This window comes from Anolis sagrei, chromosome X (genome assembly GCF_037176765.1).
Source record: "Anolis sagrei isolate rAnoSag1 chromosome X, rAnoSag1.mat, whole genome shotgun sequence".
Classification (NCBI taxonomy): Eukaryota; Metazoa; Chordata; class Lepidosauria; order Squamata; family Dactyloidae; genus Anolis; species Anolis sagrei.
This window is the reverse complement of record NC_090034.1, coordinates 20,441,302-20,458,645: the sequence shown is the minus strand read 5'-3', so window position 1 is coordinate 20,458,645 and position 17,344 is coordinate 20,441,302. Positions and strand designations below refer to the sequence as shown.

General features: G+C 39.8%; 1 protein-coding gene across 2 annotated transcripts in view; it reads right to left on the bottom strand.

The window, feature by feature from the left end:
* Window positions 1-17,344, bottom strand: part of LOC132781957 (ubiquitin carboxyl-terminal hydrolase 7) — a 52,978-nt gene that overhangs the window by 20,895 nt on the left and 14,739 nt on the right. For both annotated transcript variants that reach the window (XM_060786546.2, XM_060786547.2), the window contains exons 2-13: window positions 8,069-8,173; window positions 7,688-7,886; window positions 6,548-6,686; window positions 5,712-5,800; window positions 4,815-4,923; window positions 3,261-3,391; window positions 2,455-2,509; window positions 2,049-2,129; window positions 1,870-1,960; window positions 1,677-1,759; window positions 1,407-1,516; window positions 874-1,030 (exon numbers count right to left, since the gene is read on the bottom strand). In XM_060786546.2, the coding sequence (XP_060642529.1) occupies window positions 874-1,030; window positions 1,407-1,516; window positions 1,677-1,759; window positions 1,870-1,960; window positions 2,049-2,129; window positions 2,455-2,509; window positions 3,261-3,391; window positions 4,815-4,923; window positions 5,712-5,800; window positions 6,548-6,686; window positions 7,688-7,886; window positions 8,069-8,173 (1,349 nt within the window). The remainder of the gene's footprint in view (window positions 1-873; window positions 1,031-1,406; window positions 1,517-1,676; window positions 1,760-1,869; window positions 1,961-2,048; window positions 2,130-2,454; window positions 2,510-3,260; window positions 3,392-4,814; window positions 4,924-5,711; window positions 5,801-6,547; window positions 6,687-7,687; window positions 7,887-8,068; window positions 8,174-17,344) is intronic.

Here is a 17,344-nt window from a genome sequence, read left to right as displayed (position 1 = left end):
TTTATACTAGTTTTTTATATGTTGTAAGGCATTGAATTTTTGCAATGAATTTACAGGAAACCACTTTGTGTGTCCCTACCCAGAACCATCCAGTTGGCTACAAAATAAGTCTCCTGGTTGGAGTAGGTGCTGCTGGATTAGACAGCTAATAGACCTGATTGATTGACTGTGTGTTACATGTTGTTTTAATGTCTTACAATTTGTAAAATAAGTAAACAAACAATAACAAATTAATTATGATAATGATGGTATAACAACAACAACAACAACAAAACAACAGTGATATAATGATGGTTTAATACTAAATACTACTACTACTACTACTACTACTAATAATAATAATAATACCTTCTATCAATAATAACAACAACTATTTTCCCTGGTATGCTTGACACCCTAGTATCTACCAAATTTTTTTAAAAAATTACAGAATTCTACACAAACTCTTCAGTAGTGATTTCAATTCTGACATTTCAGAGATCACCTATTTCAATGCTGCTTTGCAATTTCAGAATCAGCCTCGGTTTTAAAACTCAAGTTAATTCATTTGAGATAAGAGAGTGTGAGAGAGAAAATCAAACTTTCCTCTTGTAGACTAAAAAGGAGTAAGAAGAGTGTCCTTTTCTTCCTTTTAATGTTTTTGATTTTAACTGGGAATGGCCACTTTTGAAGGTCAAACTTCTTTTAAAAAGTGTAGAAGTTGGCCTGGAGGATCCACAGATTCCAAAACAGGTGATCTCTCAGGCTTTTTAAATTTGGGTGTTTCCATTGTTGTGGGTATCCTGCATTCCTAAGTGGTGGTCCTACTGTATTAAGGAAGCATAGAAGTCAAATCCCACAAGGAACATGGCTTTCTCCTTCTTCAACACTTACTTTTCCATCCCCTTTGGGGTTCAAGTACACGACGTAATGTCCACCATGGTTATCCCCGCTGTGTACAAGCACAGCGTGAAGGATGTAGTTTGCAGCATCTTTCGGATCTGTTTTTTGCAAGAACTCATCCAGAGGCAATTGGTCTGGAAATTCAAACCTGAAAAGGGGAAAAAACAAAACAGAGAAGAAAGTAGAATATAAGAATAAGGCTTTCATGAGGCTACTATCAGGTATGGGTAAGTAGTGGGAGTATAAGTCCAAAACACCTGGAGGGCCGAAGTTTACCCATGCCTGGGTTACTTGATATCTCAAAGAGAAAATAGGTTGGAAGGGGTCTCCAAGGACCACCTAGTCCAACCCCAATCTCACAAGCAGGAAAAGTACAATCAAAGCACCCCAAGAGATGGCCATTCAGCTTCTGATTAAAAGCCTTTACAGAATAAACTGAAATACCCTGATTTCAAATGGCGGCCATCTGTTAGATTTTCATAATATCTTGGTTTGGGCTGCAAAACAATGTGGCATTTATTTACCTGTCATTTATCTTGATGTTCTGGTCGGTCTGGGGATCGTACATGAACCTCATGAGTTGCAGATGCAACACCGGTGGCAGCGTTATGAACTTGACGCCTTTCTCGGCTTCCTGCGTGAGATTGGGGGTGGGGTGGGTGGGGGACAAACAAGCATCGACAACTGAACTCCTGTTAGCCAATATACTTTAGTCTCAAAATTGCGATGTAGGTCATTTAACAAGAGAGAGACTGGTAATTAGGCACACGGACCCGGAATGAGGTCTTGTGTACCTGCAAACCGTGTTCCCCTGCGTCGTATTTGTTGTCTCCATCCAGCTGTTCCACTGCTACGTAATCGATGAAGGACTCAAATACTGAAAGAGAGAGAGGAAGATACATCTTAGTTACTTGGAAATACCAAAAAGAAATGGTGCTGCGATATAAGGAAGGCAAAAGGGCTGCCAACAAAGGAGGGTATACTTACTATTCTTCTTTCCCTTTATACTTAATTGGATGTCATAATAATCCTCTATTCGTTCAGACCGGTAGTCTACGTGTTTGCACTGGATGTAAGACTGCAAATCAAATAAAAAGAGCAAGGTATTTGTTGATGCCAACAAGAACCGGAGCATCTCAGTCCCCAAAGGCAATAAAAAAACTTACCACCATTTTGCCCCGGAATAATTTTGGGATCGTGCCTTCGACACAGGTGCCTTTCATTTTATTTTCAACGTTGTCAAGCAGCTGGAAGAAAAAACAAGGCTTGCATTAGTTAGGGAGATGTGTGTTATCCCTGTATCTTTGCGTGTCCCTTTGAAAGCCCAGAGCAGGGAGAATCCAGTAAACTCCAGTTTCAAAGTGACTATGGTTTTGGCTGGTTTCGTTTTTTGGGCTGAAGAAAATTAAAATACAGTATTAGGGGTTTTTTTAATGATTTAGTTGTGGGTTTTTTTTATAATTTTGTTTTGTTTTTGCAGGGGATCTTCTCACTGGATTAGTCTATTGCTGAAACAAGAGGCAGAAATACATAACAAAGAAAAATAGTGGAATGAGAGGAAACAATACGTACCACTCGACAAAGCTCCTGGACGTCATGTTGCATGAAGCTGTCTAGCGTCTCCCATCTTTATTTAAAAACCGAAACAAAAATGGCCACTTAAGAAATAATCACATTTGGGGGGGGGGGGGGGAACATTGACAAGTATCAGAAACATTTGTTCAAAACTAAACAATGAAGGTGCAATTAACGATATTGAGGAATGCCTTCTAGTGATTGTAATGGTTTCATAACTGGGTTTGTCTTCAGTAAAACTGATAGTTCCCTAGAGTTCCCTTTTTTTTAAAAAAAAATGGGATGGTAGGATAGAAATGAAGTAATATAGAATCTTGTGACTTAGTTTTTGTCAAAACACTTCACCATTTTTTGTTTGTATGCCCCAAATATGATAAGATACGGATGAAACAGGTTATAAAATTCCATACCCCCTGAACAACTCTGATGCATTCTTTTGCAAGACTGTTGCAAGTTTTATTCTCTAGATTAGTAATTCTTAATCATGTTTTTCTTTTTGTATCTGTGGCTTCCTTTTGTTATACATGTCAGTGCTGTGATCTTGTTAGTGTATGCCAGTAAAAGATGTTGTAATATAGAATCAAGGAAATGTACAGTGCTTCCTCAGGAATGGATTGTACCTCTATGAAGGCATAAACTGATTCGTAATCACAGAACAATCAACTAAAAATGGGCACTACTCAGAATAAAATGTAAACACAACTGAGTCCATACCTAAATTCAACTAATACAGAAACTAGTTTTAAGATGCTCAGGTGAAACCTTTGCCCCAACCTGATATATCTTGCCAAAAAAGTACTTACCCAAAAGATTTTGTTAGCTTCTTTGTTCCTACTGGCTTGTCGCTGTGCTGAAGCTCATAGAACACCCTTTGCAAGGCTAAAGGGACACTTTTTGATGAATCATCCCCTTCTGTGGGCATCATATACACAGCCTTTAAAAAGGATTGGTTCAATTAGAATGATTGGGGGGGGGGGGGCATCCCATACCTCTATTTGTTTCTTCCTGGATTCAAACAATGGTCGCACAGAACAACATCAGTTAAAATATTTTGCAATAGCTGCCCAAAGATTCTTTTGAAGTCTGGCGGAGAATACCTCGGAAAGAAATAGTGCATATAATGGAAAATTGCTTGGAAAGAAGTGAGTGAGTGGCAGCCCCACCTACTGACTATATATACTATGGGGGGAGCATGGGTGGGGCTACCACCGAAAAGTATCCTACTAAGATTCTAGAGAGTTCCGAATCTGTCTGCACAGGCTCAGAAAACCCATATGTGTGCATTTCACAGTGACCACGCAAAGGAAGCATGGGTTTTCCTTGGAAATATTTTTAAAAGGATGTTGCTCCACAAGAAAGGTTATGCGTTGAAATAGTGTACTTCTTGGATCTGTGGAGGGACAGTCAGATTAAGCGTGTGCCTTATTTGTATTTGGTGGCAAAGAAGCAATGGCTGATTAAAATATGTATAAAAGACATTGGAACTGAATTGATTTTATTGCTCAGTGTCAGCCATTAGTGCTGGTAGAAGAACAGTTTGCTTGCCCCTTTTCTATGAGGCAGAGAGTGTGACTCAAGGCTGAGAGAGTGTGACTCACTCAAGACAACAATTTATCAATAACTAGCTTTTGTACCTGGCATTATTTGAGTATGCATTTTGCATTTTCTAATACTAATTATGAAAAACACTCATTATTAGCATGTTATGATGGCTAGGCAGCACAAACCACATTTGTTTTTTTTCACATGAATGTAATTTCATAATAAATAAACATTTTAATTAGTATTAATGGAAACTTCCCCTTTTTTATACACATTGTTTATTTGCCAAATTGTTTATTCATTTATTATACCTTTACCTGGAAAATGGTGTGCTAAAAAACACATCTGCGGCCTGAAGAGTGTTTCGCCTATTTCAATGTCATCCCCTTGCTGCTGCCAAGTTGTGCAGGACTGCTCTATGACATTCTTTTGCTTGCTTGGCATTTTTTCTACTGTCAACGCTTGCCTTCCAGCACCTGGCCTAACCCTATGTGAGATCCTCCCAGAGCATGGGCTTTTGGCCCAGTCCACAGCAGCAATGCACAACCATGGTCACAGCTGCAAAGGAAGGCACAGCCCAGCTAAAAGGAGATATAGCCTAGCTACTAGAAAACAGCAGCAGCAACTAAATGAGAAAGCATCATTTTGACAATAAACCTGCACACACTGCAGGGAACTGGGAAGCTTGCTTTGGGGATAAAACACATCACTTCCTGACTCAGGTCATATCATCTGTAAACCACTGCAGTTGAGCAACGGCTAAAACAATTTAGTTGTATATTGAGAATGGGGGGATAAAAACCCTTCCTGCTTACCTTCCGTAGTTGGTTTGTGAAAAATAGAGTCTGTAACAAACTGTTCATGTAGCAGGTTGCTCCCTGGTTCTTCAGCCCCACATAGCCTGTGTGCTTCTTGGAATCCCAGCTACGGCAAAAATGGGGTCGAATTACAAGAACAACAGATAGAATAAATGAAAACCTATTTCCAACAATGGGATTCACAAGCAGCTCAGAGTCTCCAGCTGTCTCTAACTGAAGTGATAAGAGAAGCCTTGTCAGCCTCCTACCTATAGATTTCAACCTTTTTTTTATGCCATAGTTGTTCCTTTCTGCTTTCCTTGGCTAAAAGACCTCTAGCCATGGCGAAAGAGCTCTGGAGTGGAGCCTTGCCTCAAAAGGTGCAATGGTCACTACTCAGTTTTGTTCCTCATGAAGTCCTGGGATAAAGGAATTCTTCCCTGGCACTCTGAGGGCTGGGCTGTCCTCATCAGGGTTTGTAATGTTTAATGAAACCAGAGGGGGATGCCACAGATTTATTTTCATCATTCTAGGAAGCTGTTAAGGGATTTCTGGAGCATTATACTGACTGGAAAGTACTCTGTTTTCTAAAATAGACCAATCCACATTGAGTAATGTTCAATATGGACAAAAATTCCAAAGCATTTCTCTTCTCCACTTAATGTTTATTCTCCGTTCACAACAATTAAACTATGTGAACATGGAAAGAGTAAGGGATCTTGGATTCAATGCAAAAGATTCCCGCTTTTCTAACATTCTAGGCAAAAACTAACAGCCAATTTGAGATTTTAGAAATATTTATAATCCAAGTAAAAGTGTAATATCAACTACAACATAATATTGAAGTTGGACAGGGGAAAATATAGCATCCCTATAGTTGTCAGACCTATCTTTCCAAAAGCATATGCTACTTACGCCACACCATGCGGAGCATCAGCTTGAACAGAAACTTCAAAAGTTACTTTATCATCTTCTATATAACCTTTATCAGGGTCAGTAACTTCCTATAAAAGAAGAAAAATGGACAACAAGAGCATTACAACCAACTACAAAAACGTCTCTTGGCTTCTGCATGCTTCTGTCCTATTTGCAAATCAAAACCTGCCAAACTAGAAAGTCTTTCTGGGAAGCTTTCTGTTAAACCTTACAAAAGAATTTTATAAATTACTGACTGAATGATACCAACACGCCTCAAGTGGTCAAACAAATGGCAATTAGATGTGAACTTGACAACTGTATACACATAAGGAGAAGAGAAAGACACATATTTGCTTCCCTACAGAAATGAATTGGAACTCACTCTCAATTTCTAAGACAAGTTGATATGATAGTGAAACTGGTATAACAGTGGGCATATATACATGCAAAGGCTGTATTTTTCCATGTAATCCTGTCCAGGTTTGGGATTTGTTGTAGAAGTCCCTTTCTCAGTCTTGCAACTGTCAGGGGCATGTTTGGTGCAGATCCAGGAAAAGTGCCTTTTGGTGGTAGAATTAGGAGGACAATGCCTAACAGCTGAACACAATGACCATGGCTCTATACCATTTTTATGTGAATTTATTTTATTTTGACGACACACTGTTCTCCCTCTTTTACACCCCTGTTGTCTTCATAAGAACCCTGCGAAGTAAGTTAGGCTGGGTTCTTATGAGGAGAGGGAGATCATTTGGCCCAATGAGTTGGAGCCCAGCCTTTTCCTCTGTTGGCAAATGTCACATAGGCATTTCAAGAGGCCCAGCCCCATCACTTACGCTCCATGACATGAAGTTGGAAAAGCCCCAGTCATTCTCCTTGTGAAAGAACAAGTGGCTGATGCGGCGGCTGAAAGATTTCTCATCGTCCTTGTAATTGATGATCTTGAGCACCGCTTGGGCATGACAAGACCACGACCTGCAGCAATTAGGAGAGAGAACACTTGACATACAAGAAGCAGAAGGGGCTTTCGTAAACTGCTCTCTGCCAAGCCCTGACTACTTTGCTTCTTGTCATATTTCAGGTTTAAAACTTTGCCTGTGCACTCCTGGGGCCATCAGTAATTATTAATACAGAAGAAGACATTTGGGAAGAAGCTCTGCCTCTCAAAGAGCTGCTCTTATGGATTGCTTCCCACAGAAATTTTCCATTCCATTGGACTGTGTCCTCTGAGATTCCCGAGAATACTGCAGCCCTGAAGGAATGAGGAATACTCTAGACAAGGCTTAGAAAGTTGTGTTTTTCCCACTGCAATTTGTTCTTGTTACAATGCAGTGCCTTAAAGCAGGGCTTCTTAAACTTTTCCCACTCACTCGCAACTCCTTTTGACCTGAGACATTGTTACATGACCCCAGTATACAGGTGTATAAAATAGATTAAAAACCAAACAGTTACTGGTGATAATACAGAAGCATGGGCAAGACTTGCTAAACAGGCTGATTTCCTTGGATCGTATGGCTGAAGCCACTGTAAGGACGGCATGTTGTTGCTCACAGATTTGAGTAAATGGGTGGCGTTCAGAAACCTTGCAATTTTGCCAAATTTTTGGTGGCCCCCACCACTGAGGGAACCCTATTTGGAGTTGGGACCCACAGTTCAAATAGCAGTAACTTAAGGGATAACAAGTTACTATGATTCATTACATTTTTTAAAAAAAGTAATGTGTTGCACTATTGCATTACAGGTGTCAGCAAGTCAATGGCCTCAAGCCAGGCCTACTCCGTCTTCCCAATGGGCCTCACAACCCATTTCTCCCCTCACCGCATCAGTACACACTCTAGACTCTCCCACAATACTATTCCTAGCTTACTGACATTCCTCTCATGTTGTTTTATTATACAGGAATATGCATCTTAAGAAATTGCAACAGACAAAATGGGGGTAAAATAAAATACGCAAATTGATCTGAAGGGTCTTACGTTGAATCAGATTCAGCATTGCACTGAAGAAAGAATCCTACACTCTTTTGGTGTGGACGGTCCGGGTAAAGCCGCGGCATCACCATGATCTTCCAGGGCAGGTTTCGGACAAAGCAGGGGGGGCTTAGGACTGACTCGCTCAGCCGGTTAAAACGCTCGACTGTGAACTGAAAGGTTGCTTCTGACCGCCAACTTGTGTCTGCGGAAGAAAAGAGAACCGTGAAGCAGTTTGGTTCCCCCAAAACATCAAACCCTTGCCCCAATGTGAGTTGGCAAAACAACCCAATAACTCAAATGTACCAAAGGGCTTACAAAACGCCTTTGGCAACAATGCACTGTTCATGGCAAAGGACAGACAAAGGAAGCTGGAGGATGACTCACCGTCTTCCATGTCTTCTTCTGTGTTGTTGTGGCCATCAGCCATTGCCACATTCCCATTGATGACTGGATTTTGAGTAATTCTTGGTGGATCATCAGCATCTCCAGCTGGTGAAGTCAAGGGGAACAGGAGACATACCATTAGCTAGAGTATCCCCAGCAGCACAGAATGCCAAATCAGATTCAGAACATACCATTTAAAATGGCATTAAAATAATACTCCAAACTAAGATGAGAATTCATCATACTGACCTAAATGAAGTACTTTGCCTCTTCACATCAGCCAATACAAGATGATGTATTGCATGCCAAATCAATCTACAGGTTAATATTTTATTTGCCTATTAAATTCTAATTCAGTCTGTTTTAATTGTTCTTTAGATCCCTGGTTTCTCTTTTCCCATTAAACCGACAGAAGTAGATTTGAACGTTCTGCCACTCATCTCATTTAATACAGTTGTTATCATTTCAGGACAGAATTTGTTTATTGAGAAGCACTGATAATACTAAAATAACATCAAGTCACCTATCTACACACGTTTCCCCTCAAACAGTGTGATCCAGCAACTGATATAAAAGAAGTTGTTACCTTTCCACAATTTACATGAACAACATGGCTTTCAAATGTTATTCAGCACCCAGGACAGAGCCTCAGCAGGACTAGTGCAGAAGCTACCACTAGTTCATGGTACACTGATGATGCTAAGACAGCGCTAAGATAGATGAAGTCTAATTGGATAAAATATCCAGAGAAACGGATGATAAAAGGGATATCTCCTTTCATAGAAACCAATTGTCAAGTGGCCTGAATCCTGCTATCGGTGAAAACTAGAGAAGACCTGTCAGATGTATAGAACTGATCTATATGTTGAATCAATGTTCAACAGTTGATTCAATGGGTTGACTCTATCTGGGGACTAACAAAAGTAATCAGATTTATGCCAAGCAGCAAACAACTGGGGGCCTATGATCTGCTTCAAAGCTACAACACCAGTCCATCTTTGGAGTCCAATAGCAGTCTTAGGATCAATTTTCATCAGGATAGTAAAAAAAGCAAGGAGTGAAGAATTCAAGTACGCTCTCCTCGCGCTGCAGTCCTGATCCAGATTGGTCAGGCATATGCACATATATGACTCATTTGGGGTGGGACATAAATTACTGTCCCCCACCCTTAACTTTAAAGGGAAGCAGCTGGAGTTTGACCATTGCTGGAGGACCTGGAAATTATACTGCACTTGCCTGATATAAAGTTTTAGCCATTGTGATCCACAGCGCCAACATAACCTGGATCAGTCATAAACCAGGCCTCCAGAAGCATCAGTTTCAAAAGCCCAGTAAATACCATAGCTATGTCACTAACTCCATTACTATCATCATAATAAAATGTGAAAACTCTTCTGTAAATAATAAAAATTGCAATACGAAAACCCTGAAATGTGAGTGAAGACGATAGCAACAAACATGAAAAGGAGAAGGATCCTTAACTTCACAAACCCCACATATGACTTTTATATGTATCCCATCCATACTGCAAATGAATACAGAAACGCAGTGCTACTCACTGAGTGATACACACGTTCAGGAAATTTTAGTAAAGGTGGGTACTTATAGAGTGAAACACAAGTGGCATTATTGAGGCACAGGTTTGTAATCTGAGGGCGGATGTTGGTTTGCGACATCACAATTGTGTAACAACACAGAGCATGCCAAATAAAGGCCTTTCTACATATGGTGCCTATACCTCCAAACATAGCGGGATTGGTATCTTTCACATCCAGCCATTTCAGTTCTATTGAATTAAATTGTAGCTAGTGCATTTGCATTTTACCCTTAGATTGGCACCAAGACAGGGGAAGCAATCATTTGAGAAACTTCCGGTTGTTGGGGAAAAGCAGAAGGCATAAGAGCTGAACTAGGCTCCTGCTGATTTAAAAAAAAAAAGCAAGTGCAATAATGAGGCAGTAAAAAATGGTATAACATCTATCAATTGTGTCCAACCAGCTGGATGATCAGCTACATCGTCGAAATTTGCACGAAGTGATTAATCTACCCAGGCAATGGCCATGCTTCTCAAGATATAAAATAAGGTTCCTGAAGAATGCATTGTTTCTAAAATTATATAGATTTCTTTCCAGTATTAACTGGTCAGGCTGAGGGTGCTTTCTTCTAATTCAGTGCTACGCAAAATGCGTAGACTGATGCCGATCTATGAACTGCTGCCTGTCTTTAGATGAACTTGTAGGGAAGTAAGAAGCAGCGATAGCCAATAGGTATGAATACGTTGCTAGTCTTTTGACACATTGAGTAAAAAAAAGCCCTGTGGCACCATTCTATGCTTTACAAAGGGCAAAAATATTATGGAAGTTTCAGCATGGAAACTCTCTGCCTCCCTATTTGTCCAAATCCTACAGGTTCTAAAGTTAATAAGTAGAGGCAAGAAGAAAAGCAACTTCCCTAAATTTAACTCTTGTTCTCTTTTCTAGTAAAGCTTTAAAAGCTTAGAAGAGATCTGCTGACAGCAGCTGAGTTATTGCTGCTTTCTCTTAAAAATCTGAGCCTGCTTCTCTATTGCCACAGTCTTTGATACGTTCTTAATGCCTGGAAATAGCTGTTAACAGCTTCAGTAACGAAGTAAGTGCGAAATCATATAGTTGCGAGAGAAAAGATGTCAATTTTCAGAATTGGTCAACAGCAAGGAAAATGTCTCATTAATTCAAAAAAAGATGGGAAGGAGGATTCCATATTGCAGAAGAAATGTTCTACATTACTGTTGATGTTTTTTTTTTCTTTTCAAAAGATACAACTCAGAGCTTTATCTGACAAAGAATGAAATCTTGGAAGGAGACAGAGAAACAGTCCGCAACAGGAAATCCAATGGCCAAATTCGGAAACGGTTCATTACAAAACACCATTCTGGAAGTGTCAGATAACTACCTCAACAAGGCATTAAGCACTGCAAAGGCAAACATGCCTACAAGGCATACAGGGAAGCCTCCCTGAGACCACATCTATCAAGTCAAGTTGTCTTGAGATGATTATGGCAGTGAAACAACGTTGGGGGGGAACCAAACCACAGCTCACTTTCTGGAAGCCTGCTACACACTGTGGTTCAAGTAAAGTAGATTCAATAAATTTGGCAACTAACCACAAAGTTGAACTACTCTGCAAGAAACAGCTGCGAGTGTTTTCTTCTTCTTCAAATAAAGTATTGAACAGACTAGCAGTCTCTCTAAAATCTGTTAAAAAGAAGAAAGCCAGATCTGAGGGTGCACTGCAGTCGCTGTCCCTGGATCAACCAGTGGCTCTGAACCAGAGGTAGAAAAGCTCTCATCATTCAACCCACATATTTTTAGAGTTTGTGAACAGGCCTAGAAATGCAGCACCTCCCTCAAAAGGCCTACCATCAAAGCAACCAGGGGGACATGAGAATAATAAGACGGAGCAAGCACCAAATATTCAGGCCAAGCCTCAAAAATTAAAGGATTGATTTATATATCAGCCAGGATTCTAAATTCTTGTTATTCTCCGCCCCCCCCCCCAACTCATGTTGTTGTTGTCGAAATAACCGTCATTTCTGACATGGGAAGGGAGGGGGGAAATAACCAGCAAAAATGGGGGAAATTGTTTTCCTCTTTCAACCCCCACCCAATGGACTATCCTTTTCTGTCTATGCCCCCTTTTGGAGTCCACCTGATAATGTAACCGTACCCAATACAATTTAAAATATACAAACATACAAATATTAAAACAGTACTAAGTATTAGAAATAATTCAGTTAATTACTCCAAGTGATGTCAAATTTCCAGGAAAAAAAGTAAACAAAACCATAACACAGGACAAATAGAGTGCCTATCCCTGGCACACTGGGAGAAAAGATCAATCTGTCTTTTCATAGAATTCGCCAACATTCAGTTTGTGTGGCCACAAATCTCACTCTCATCCTTGTCATGACTTTAGTGAAAAGCTTAAACCATTGTCCCCCAAACAGTATTTAGAATGTACCAATAGGGATTCTCAGTATCCTCCCATATAGACTCACTGTCCCTGATTCTGCAGTGGATCATCTAAGGACACTAATCCTGTGAAGGACTGCCATGGGATTCCCAATTCATCCTGATAGAGCTGAACGGACTCTGTAGCCACAAAGTAATCAGATATGTTCTGGCCAGATAACCAGTTTGCATTTGGTTACGAGGATCCCCATAATGTCGCTCATTCCCTCCTTTCCACGGATGCTGTCAGAAAGGAACATTCATGTCACTTAGCTTTTATGTCAGGGCTGAGAACAGAGAGAATATTACAGATAAAGGTTGTCTTTGATCTCCAGTTTCCCACAAGGAATAAATGTTTAATTCCTTAAGGAAGAACCTGTAGTCTGGCACAACGGCAAACCCTTCACAAAAATGTGTGTAGACCAAAAGGACGTGTGCTACGTGGATGTATTGGAGCACTTTAAGGGAGGTAGAATCAAGCATCACTGAATAGGTAAATCAATTGCCAACCATACTGAATAAGCTTTTAAAAGCTCATTAATTCCCATCTCCCCCTACCAGCACATAAATACACACAGAGAGAGTAATAAAGATGCTTCCAAATTTTTTAAAAGATCATTACTGTATTTACTCAAATATAATGTGTCATTGAATCTAATGTGCACCTCAGTTTTCAAAACCCTGAAACCAAAAAAAAAAAAAAAGTATTTGCTGCCAAATGTAATGCACACTTTGTCATTTGGCACGAAAAGGTGCACATTACAGTTGCTTTTGTTTTTTAAGTGTTAAGACACCAAAGCTTCGAGCAACAGAAAAGAAAACCTTGTAGTGGTTCTATGCTGTAGATTGCTTCAACACTATGGGATCATGGGGGCTCTAGTTTTACAGGGCCTTGAACCTTTTCTCCCAAAGAATGCTAATGCCTCACCAAACTACAGATCCCAGGATGGAATAGCATTGAGCCATGGCAATTAAATTTGAAGTAACATCCCGCAAATAGGGGTTCCAGGTGTAGCTCTTGAAGCAGCTTTCCCCTTTGCTTCGGTTCAACACTAAGATTGCCGTATAATGTGAATCTAATAGCACCCTAATTTTGGTGATAACATTTAACCAAAAAAGAACATTAGATTAAATTGGGTATTTCTATGATGCCAATAATGTAAACCAGGAAACCAATTTGGCAGCGGTACAGAAAGAAACAAAGGTGGTCTGCTCCCTTATAAAATGATTTCTAGAATGGTTATGCTCTTTACATTCCCAGGGGAAAATGACAAACAATATGAGCATTACAGCGTGAATTGCCACTCTCTAGCTACAAACAAAAATTAAGGGAACTGATCCTTTCATTGTAAGCAGTTCCCAGCTTTCCAGGTGTTTCTGGGGGGTCTTGTGCCTGAAAAGAGCAACTACCAGTAAACAAAGATCAGGGTGCACAAAGTCAGGCCTCAAGCCCTATTTCCACAGCTATTTCTAGAATTTTAAAAACAAACAAACAAATTGACATTGTACTTTGCAATCAAATGCCAATATATTCAAAATGTTTGGAAAGAAAATACTACACTGTGACCAAAAAGAATGATAACTGTTACAAACCATGCAAACGTATAAACATCCTTATAAACAAAAAGCCGATAATCAGTCAGGGGTTACAAAGGTAGATATTTGGAAAAATTATATCAATGGTCATGAGACAGTATTATTATTTGTTATGTTTAATCAATAGTTCATTTCTCTGCAGATATTTCCATTATGACTTTTTCATCACAGTTATGCACTTTGCTTATAAACTACTACTGCAACACAGTATTGTTTCCCTGTATTTTTTTGTATATATTTGGGTTTGTTATTCACAACAGAGTTTTGCTCTTAGGTTAGTTATTTCTGCAGGGCTCTGAATAGCCAGTGCTGGGGAGAGACCAAAGGCGTTAGGCCAGGTCTATTAGATATGACATAAAATGGTCCTCTGGACTGATTATTATTGAGGGAAAGACCAGACTAAGCCAAGAGAAGGAGAAAGGCTTGGGGGCCCGTTTCCCTTCTCCATGCATGGATAAATCCCGTCAGGATCATATCCCCCGCTAGCACACATGGAAACAAGCTGCAAATGAGTTAAAGAGAAATCTCTGGAGGCATGACTCCCATCTGAGTTCTGTTCTATTTTTAGATGGCAAGCAGACTTTTAACTGGTTAACTGCAGCAATTAATTGATTACTGCATTAATTCCAAATCAGATTATGTTTGAAGGCCTGGACCTCACGCTGACAAAGAGGGGGGAGAGAAAAAAATACTTATTTTAAAAGCAAAATAATACACTAGTGGTTTTTATTATGGTTCTGGATGTCCAATGATCACAGTGGGTAATTCCAATCTTCAAGCATACATATTTAAAATATATTCATTTCTAAATATACACTGCTAAAAAGATTGTAGGTGGCCATTCCTAGAGTATAATCTTCCTTAAAGAAAGTTAACTCACATTTATATCTATGTGATCTTCTCTAGAACATAGCTTGCTTGTTTTCAATTTACCTGGTGCTTCTTTCTCATAAAATTATATAAAATGAGAAAATTTCTTACAAATAACAAAACTGCACGAACATCAATACCACATGAATATAAATATTTCATGCTTGACATCATCGTGGTTTTAAAAGGGACTGCTGCATAAAACAAATCCAACAACATTTAGGTTTTACAACTGTGATTAACATGTTATTGGTGCTCAAAGTGAGAAACAAATACCTCAGAATTCTCATAATGTATCAATCGGTAAAGGCTTGCTGTTTTGCATTAATTACAATACTTCACAAGCAACATTGGTTGCATCTTCTCCCCAATTAGGACATCCTTCAGAATCAATGTATTGGCAGCCTCTGCTTTAAAAGCAACGCCATGCAAAAAACATGAAGTGTCCCTATATTTCTCCTTCTGTCAGGAGGACCAGCTAAAAGAACCTGTGCTCTAGCAAGATCAATGAAACAAGAAAAGCTCAGTTTAATAGCTAGACCAGGGCCGTGGTCACTTCTTCCAAGCAAGCCAAGGATACTACAAGAGCAATCTGTGTTGTGGCTTTGTTGGGAAGGGGTGCCAGCAGAGGCAAATGGGCTACTTGTGTCTCCCGTGTGGTATCACATCTCTAGCCCGATTCTTACTTCTCTACTATACAGAATCATAAAGTTGGAAGAGACCTCATGGGCCATCCAGTCCAACCGCCTGCCAAGAAGCAGGAAAATTGCATTCAAAGCACCCCTGACAGATGGCCATCCAGCCTCTGTTTAAAAGTCTCAAAAGAAGGAGCCTCCACACTCCACACTTCTTTATAAACCCTATTCAAATTTGTTTTTTCAAGTAATCTTTGCTAAAGTAGCTATTCAAAAAATGTATACAACTTTCAGATTTATGTACTCAAGAGATTACAAACAAAAGTGAATTTATGAAGGTGCAAAATCCAACTATCTTATTGTGGTACAATTGTAAGCACGGATGAAAAAGTCTTTGAAGGGGAAGCGTTGAAGTGTTTCAAGTGAAGCATAATATTTTTTGAAAAAATAATTGGAATGACATGAATTGCAAAAAAGCATACAAGCAATAACATCTGGAGCGGGACGAGCCATCTATAATAGTTCTTCTGCTCTCTAACAAGAATGAGCATAAAAGAATGAACGCAGGAGGCCCTTGATATTCACTGGAATTTGGTTCCAGGGCTCCCAGTGGATCTCAAAATCTATAGATGCTCAAGTCCAATTATGCACAATGACATAGTAAAATGGCATCCTTATACAAAATGGAAAAATCAAGGTGTACTCTTTTGGGTATTTTAACTTGTGGATGGCTGAATGAATGACTACAGAATCCATACATCCGAAGGGCTGGGGCATAGCTGGCAATATATTTTGGCTGTTCTGCACTTCTATAATAAAGTTTCAAATCTTTTTAAAAGGTCAAACAGCCAGGGGCTCAATACAGACTCACCTCTTGACACAATTCCCAATCTGCTTCATTTCCAATTAGATTTATATCACAGTCCAAAGGTCAACAAGGCCTAAAATGAAGCACAATGGCCAACTTAACACAACCCGAATGAAGGCACCCATCAATGCCCACAATGAGTACATTCACAGCCAACCTTTGCCCCCAGAAAACATTCTGAGCCAATGTTTGTACAGAAATCCCTCTGTTCTTTCTCTTAATGATCACCTATTAAAGGGCCTTATCTTTAAAAACACAAAGCCCCCTTCATTCACAAGCCAGAAACTATTCTTGCCGAAGTATGATGTTGCCTGACATTAAAATTGTTATTTCAACAAGCAGAGAAGGCTGCACGTGCATCTTTCACCAGCTGCATTTCTAGTTAATGAGTTTAATGAGTCATTTGCCTAAGTTTTCCTTCAAAATAATAGACAGCAAAATTAACATGAAGTGCAAAGGAGGAGCAGGAGAGATGGGATTTCAATTTGAAGGAGAGTTTCAAGCCAGAAGACATAGTCTTAAATAAGAAATGTTGCCATATGGCCATGAATGTGTACACTCGTTATATTTACAGAACCTCTTCTGACAAATAAAATATGGGCAGTAGAATTATAGAGTTGAAATGAATCTCCAAAGACCATTCAGCCAATGCCCTTACTGCCACACAGGAACACACAATCAAAGCTCTCCTGATGGATGGCCATCGAACCCCAGCTTCGAAACTTCCAGAGAAGGAGACTCCCAGGCAGCATATTCCACTGTGAAACAGCTCTGACTATGAAAAAGTTCTTTCTAATATTTAAGTAAGGCCTCTTTTCCTGCAATTTGAATCCATTGCTCTGTGTCTTAGTCTCCAGAGCAAAAGAAACAAAGCTTGCTCTCTCCTCAATGGGACATCCTTTCAAATACATAAAATGGTTATCAAGGGCCCTCTCAAACATCTGACTCCTAAACTGCTCCTCACCGAGATTTATTTGCACCCATTCCTGGAGAAGTCAGATCTGGCCATGGTGGTGCATATCTTGATTACATTCTGGTTTGACTACTATAATGTGCTCTATGTGGGGCTGCCTTTGAAAAGTGCTCATAAACTTCAGTTGATCCAAAGAGCAACAGCCAGACTGCTAACTGGGGCTGGCTACAGTCACAATTCAAAGTGCTGGTTTTGACCAACACAGTTCTATACAACTTCAGTCCAGGTTATCTGAAGGACCATATCTCTTTCTATGAACCTGGCAGACATCTAAAATCTACTGAGAAGGACCTTCTCTCTATCCTACCACCCGCGTTTCGTGGGAATACAGAGAGGGCCTTTTTG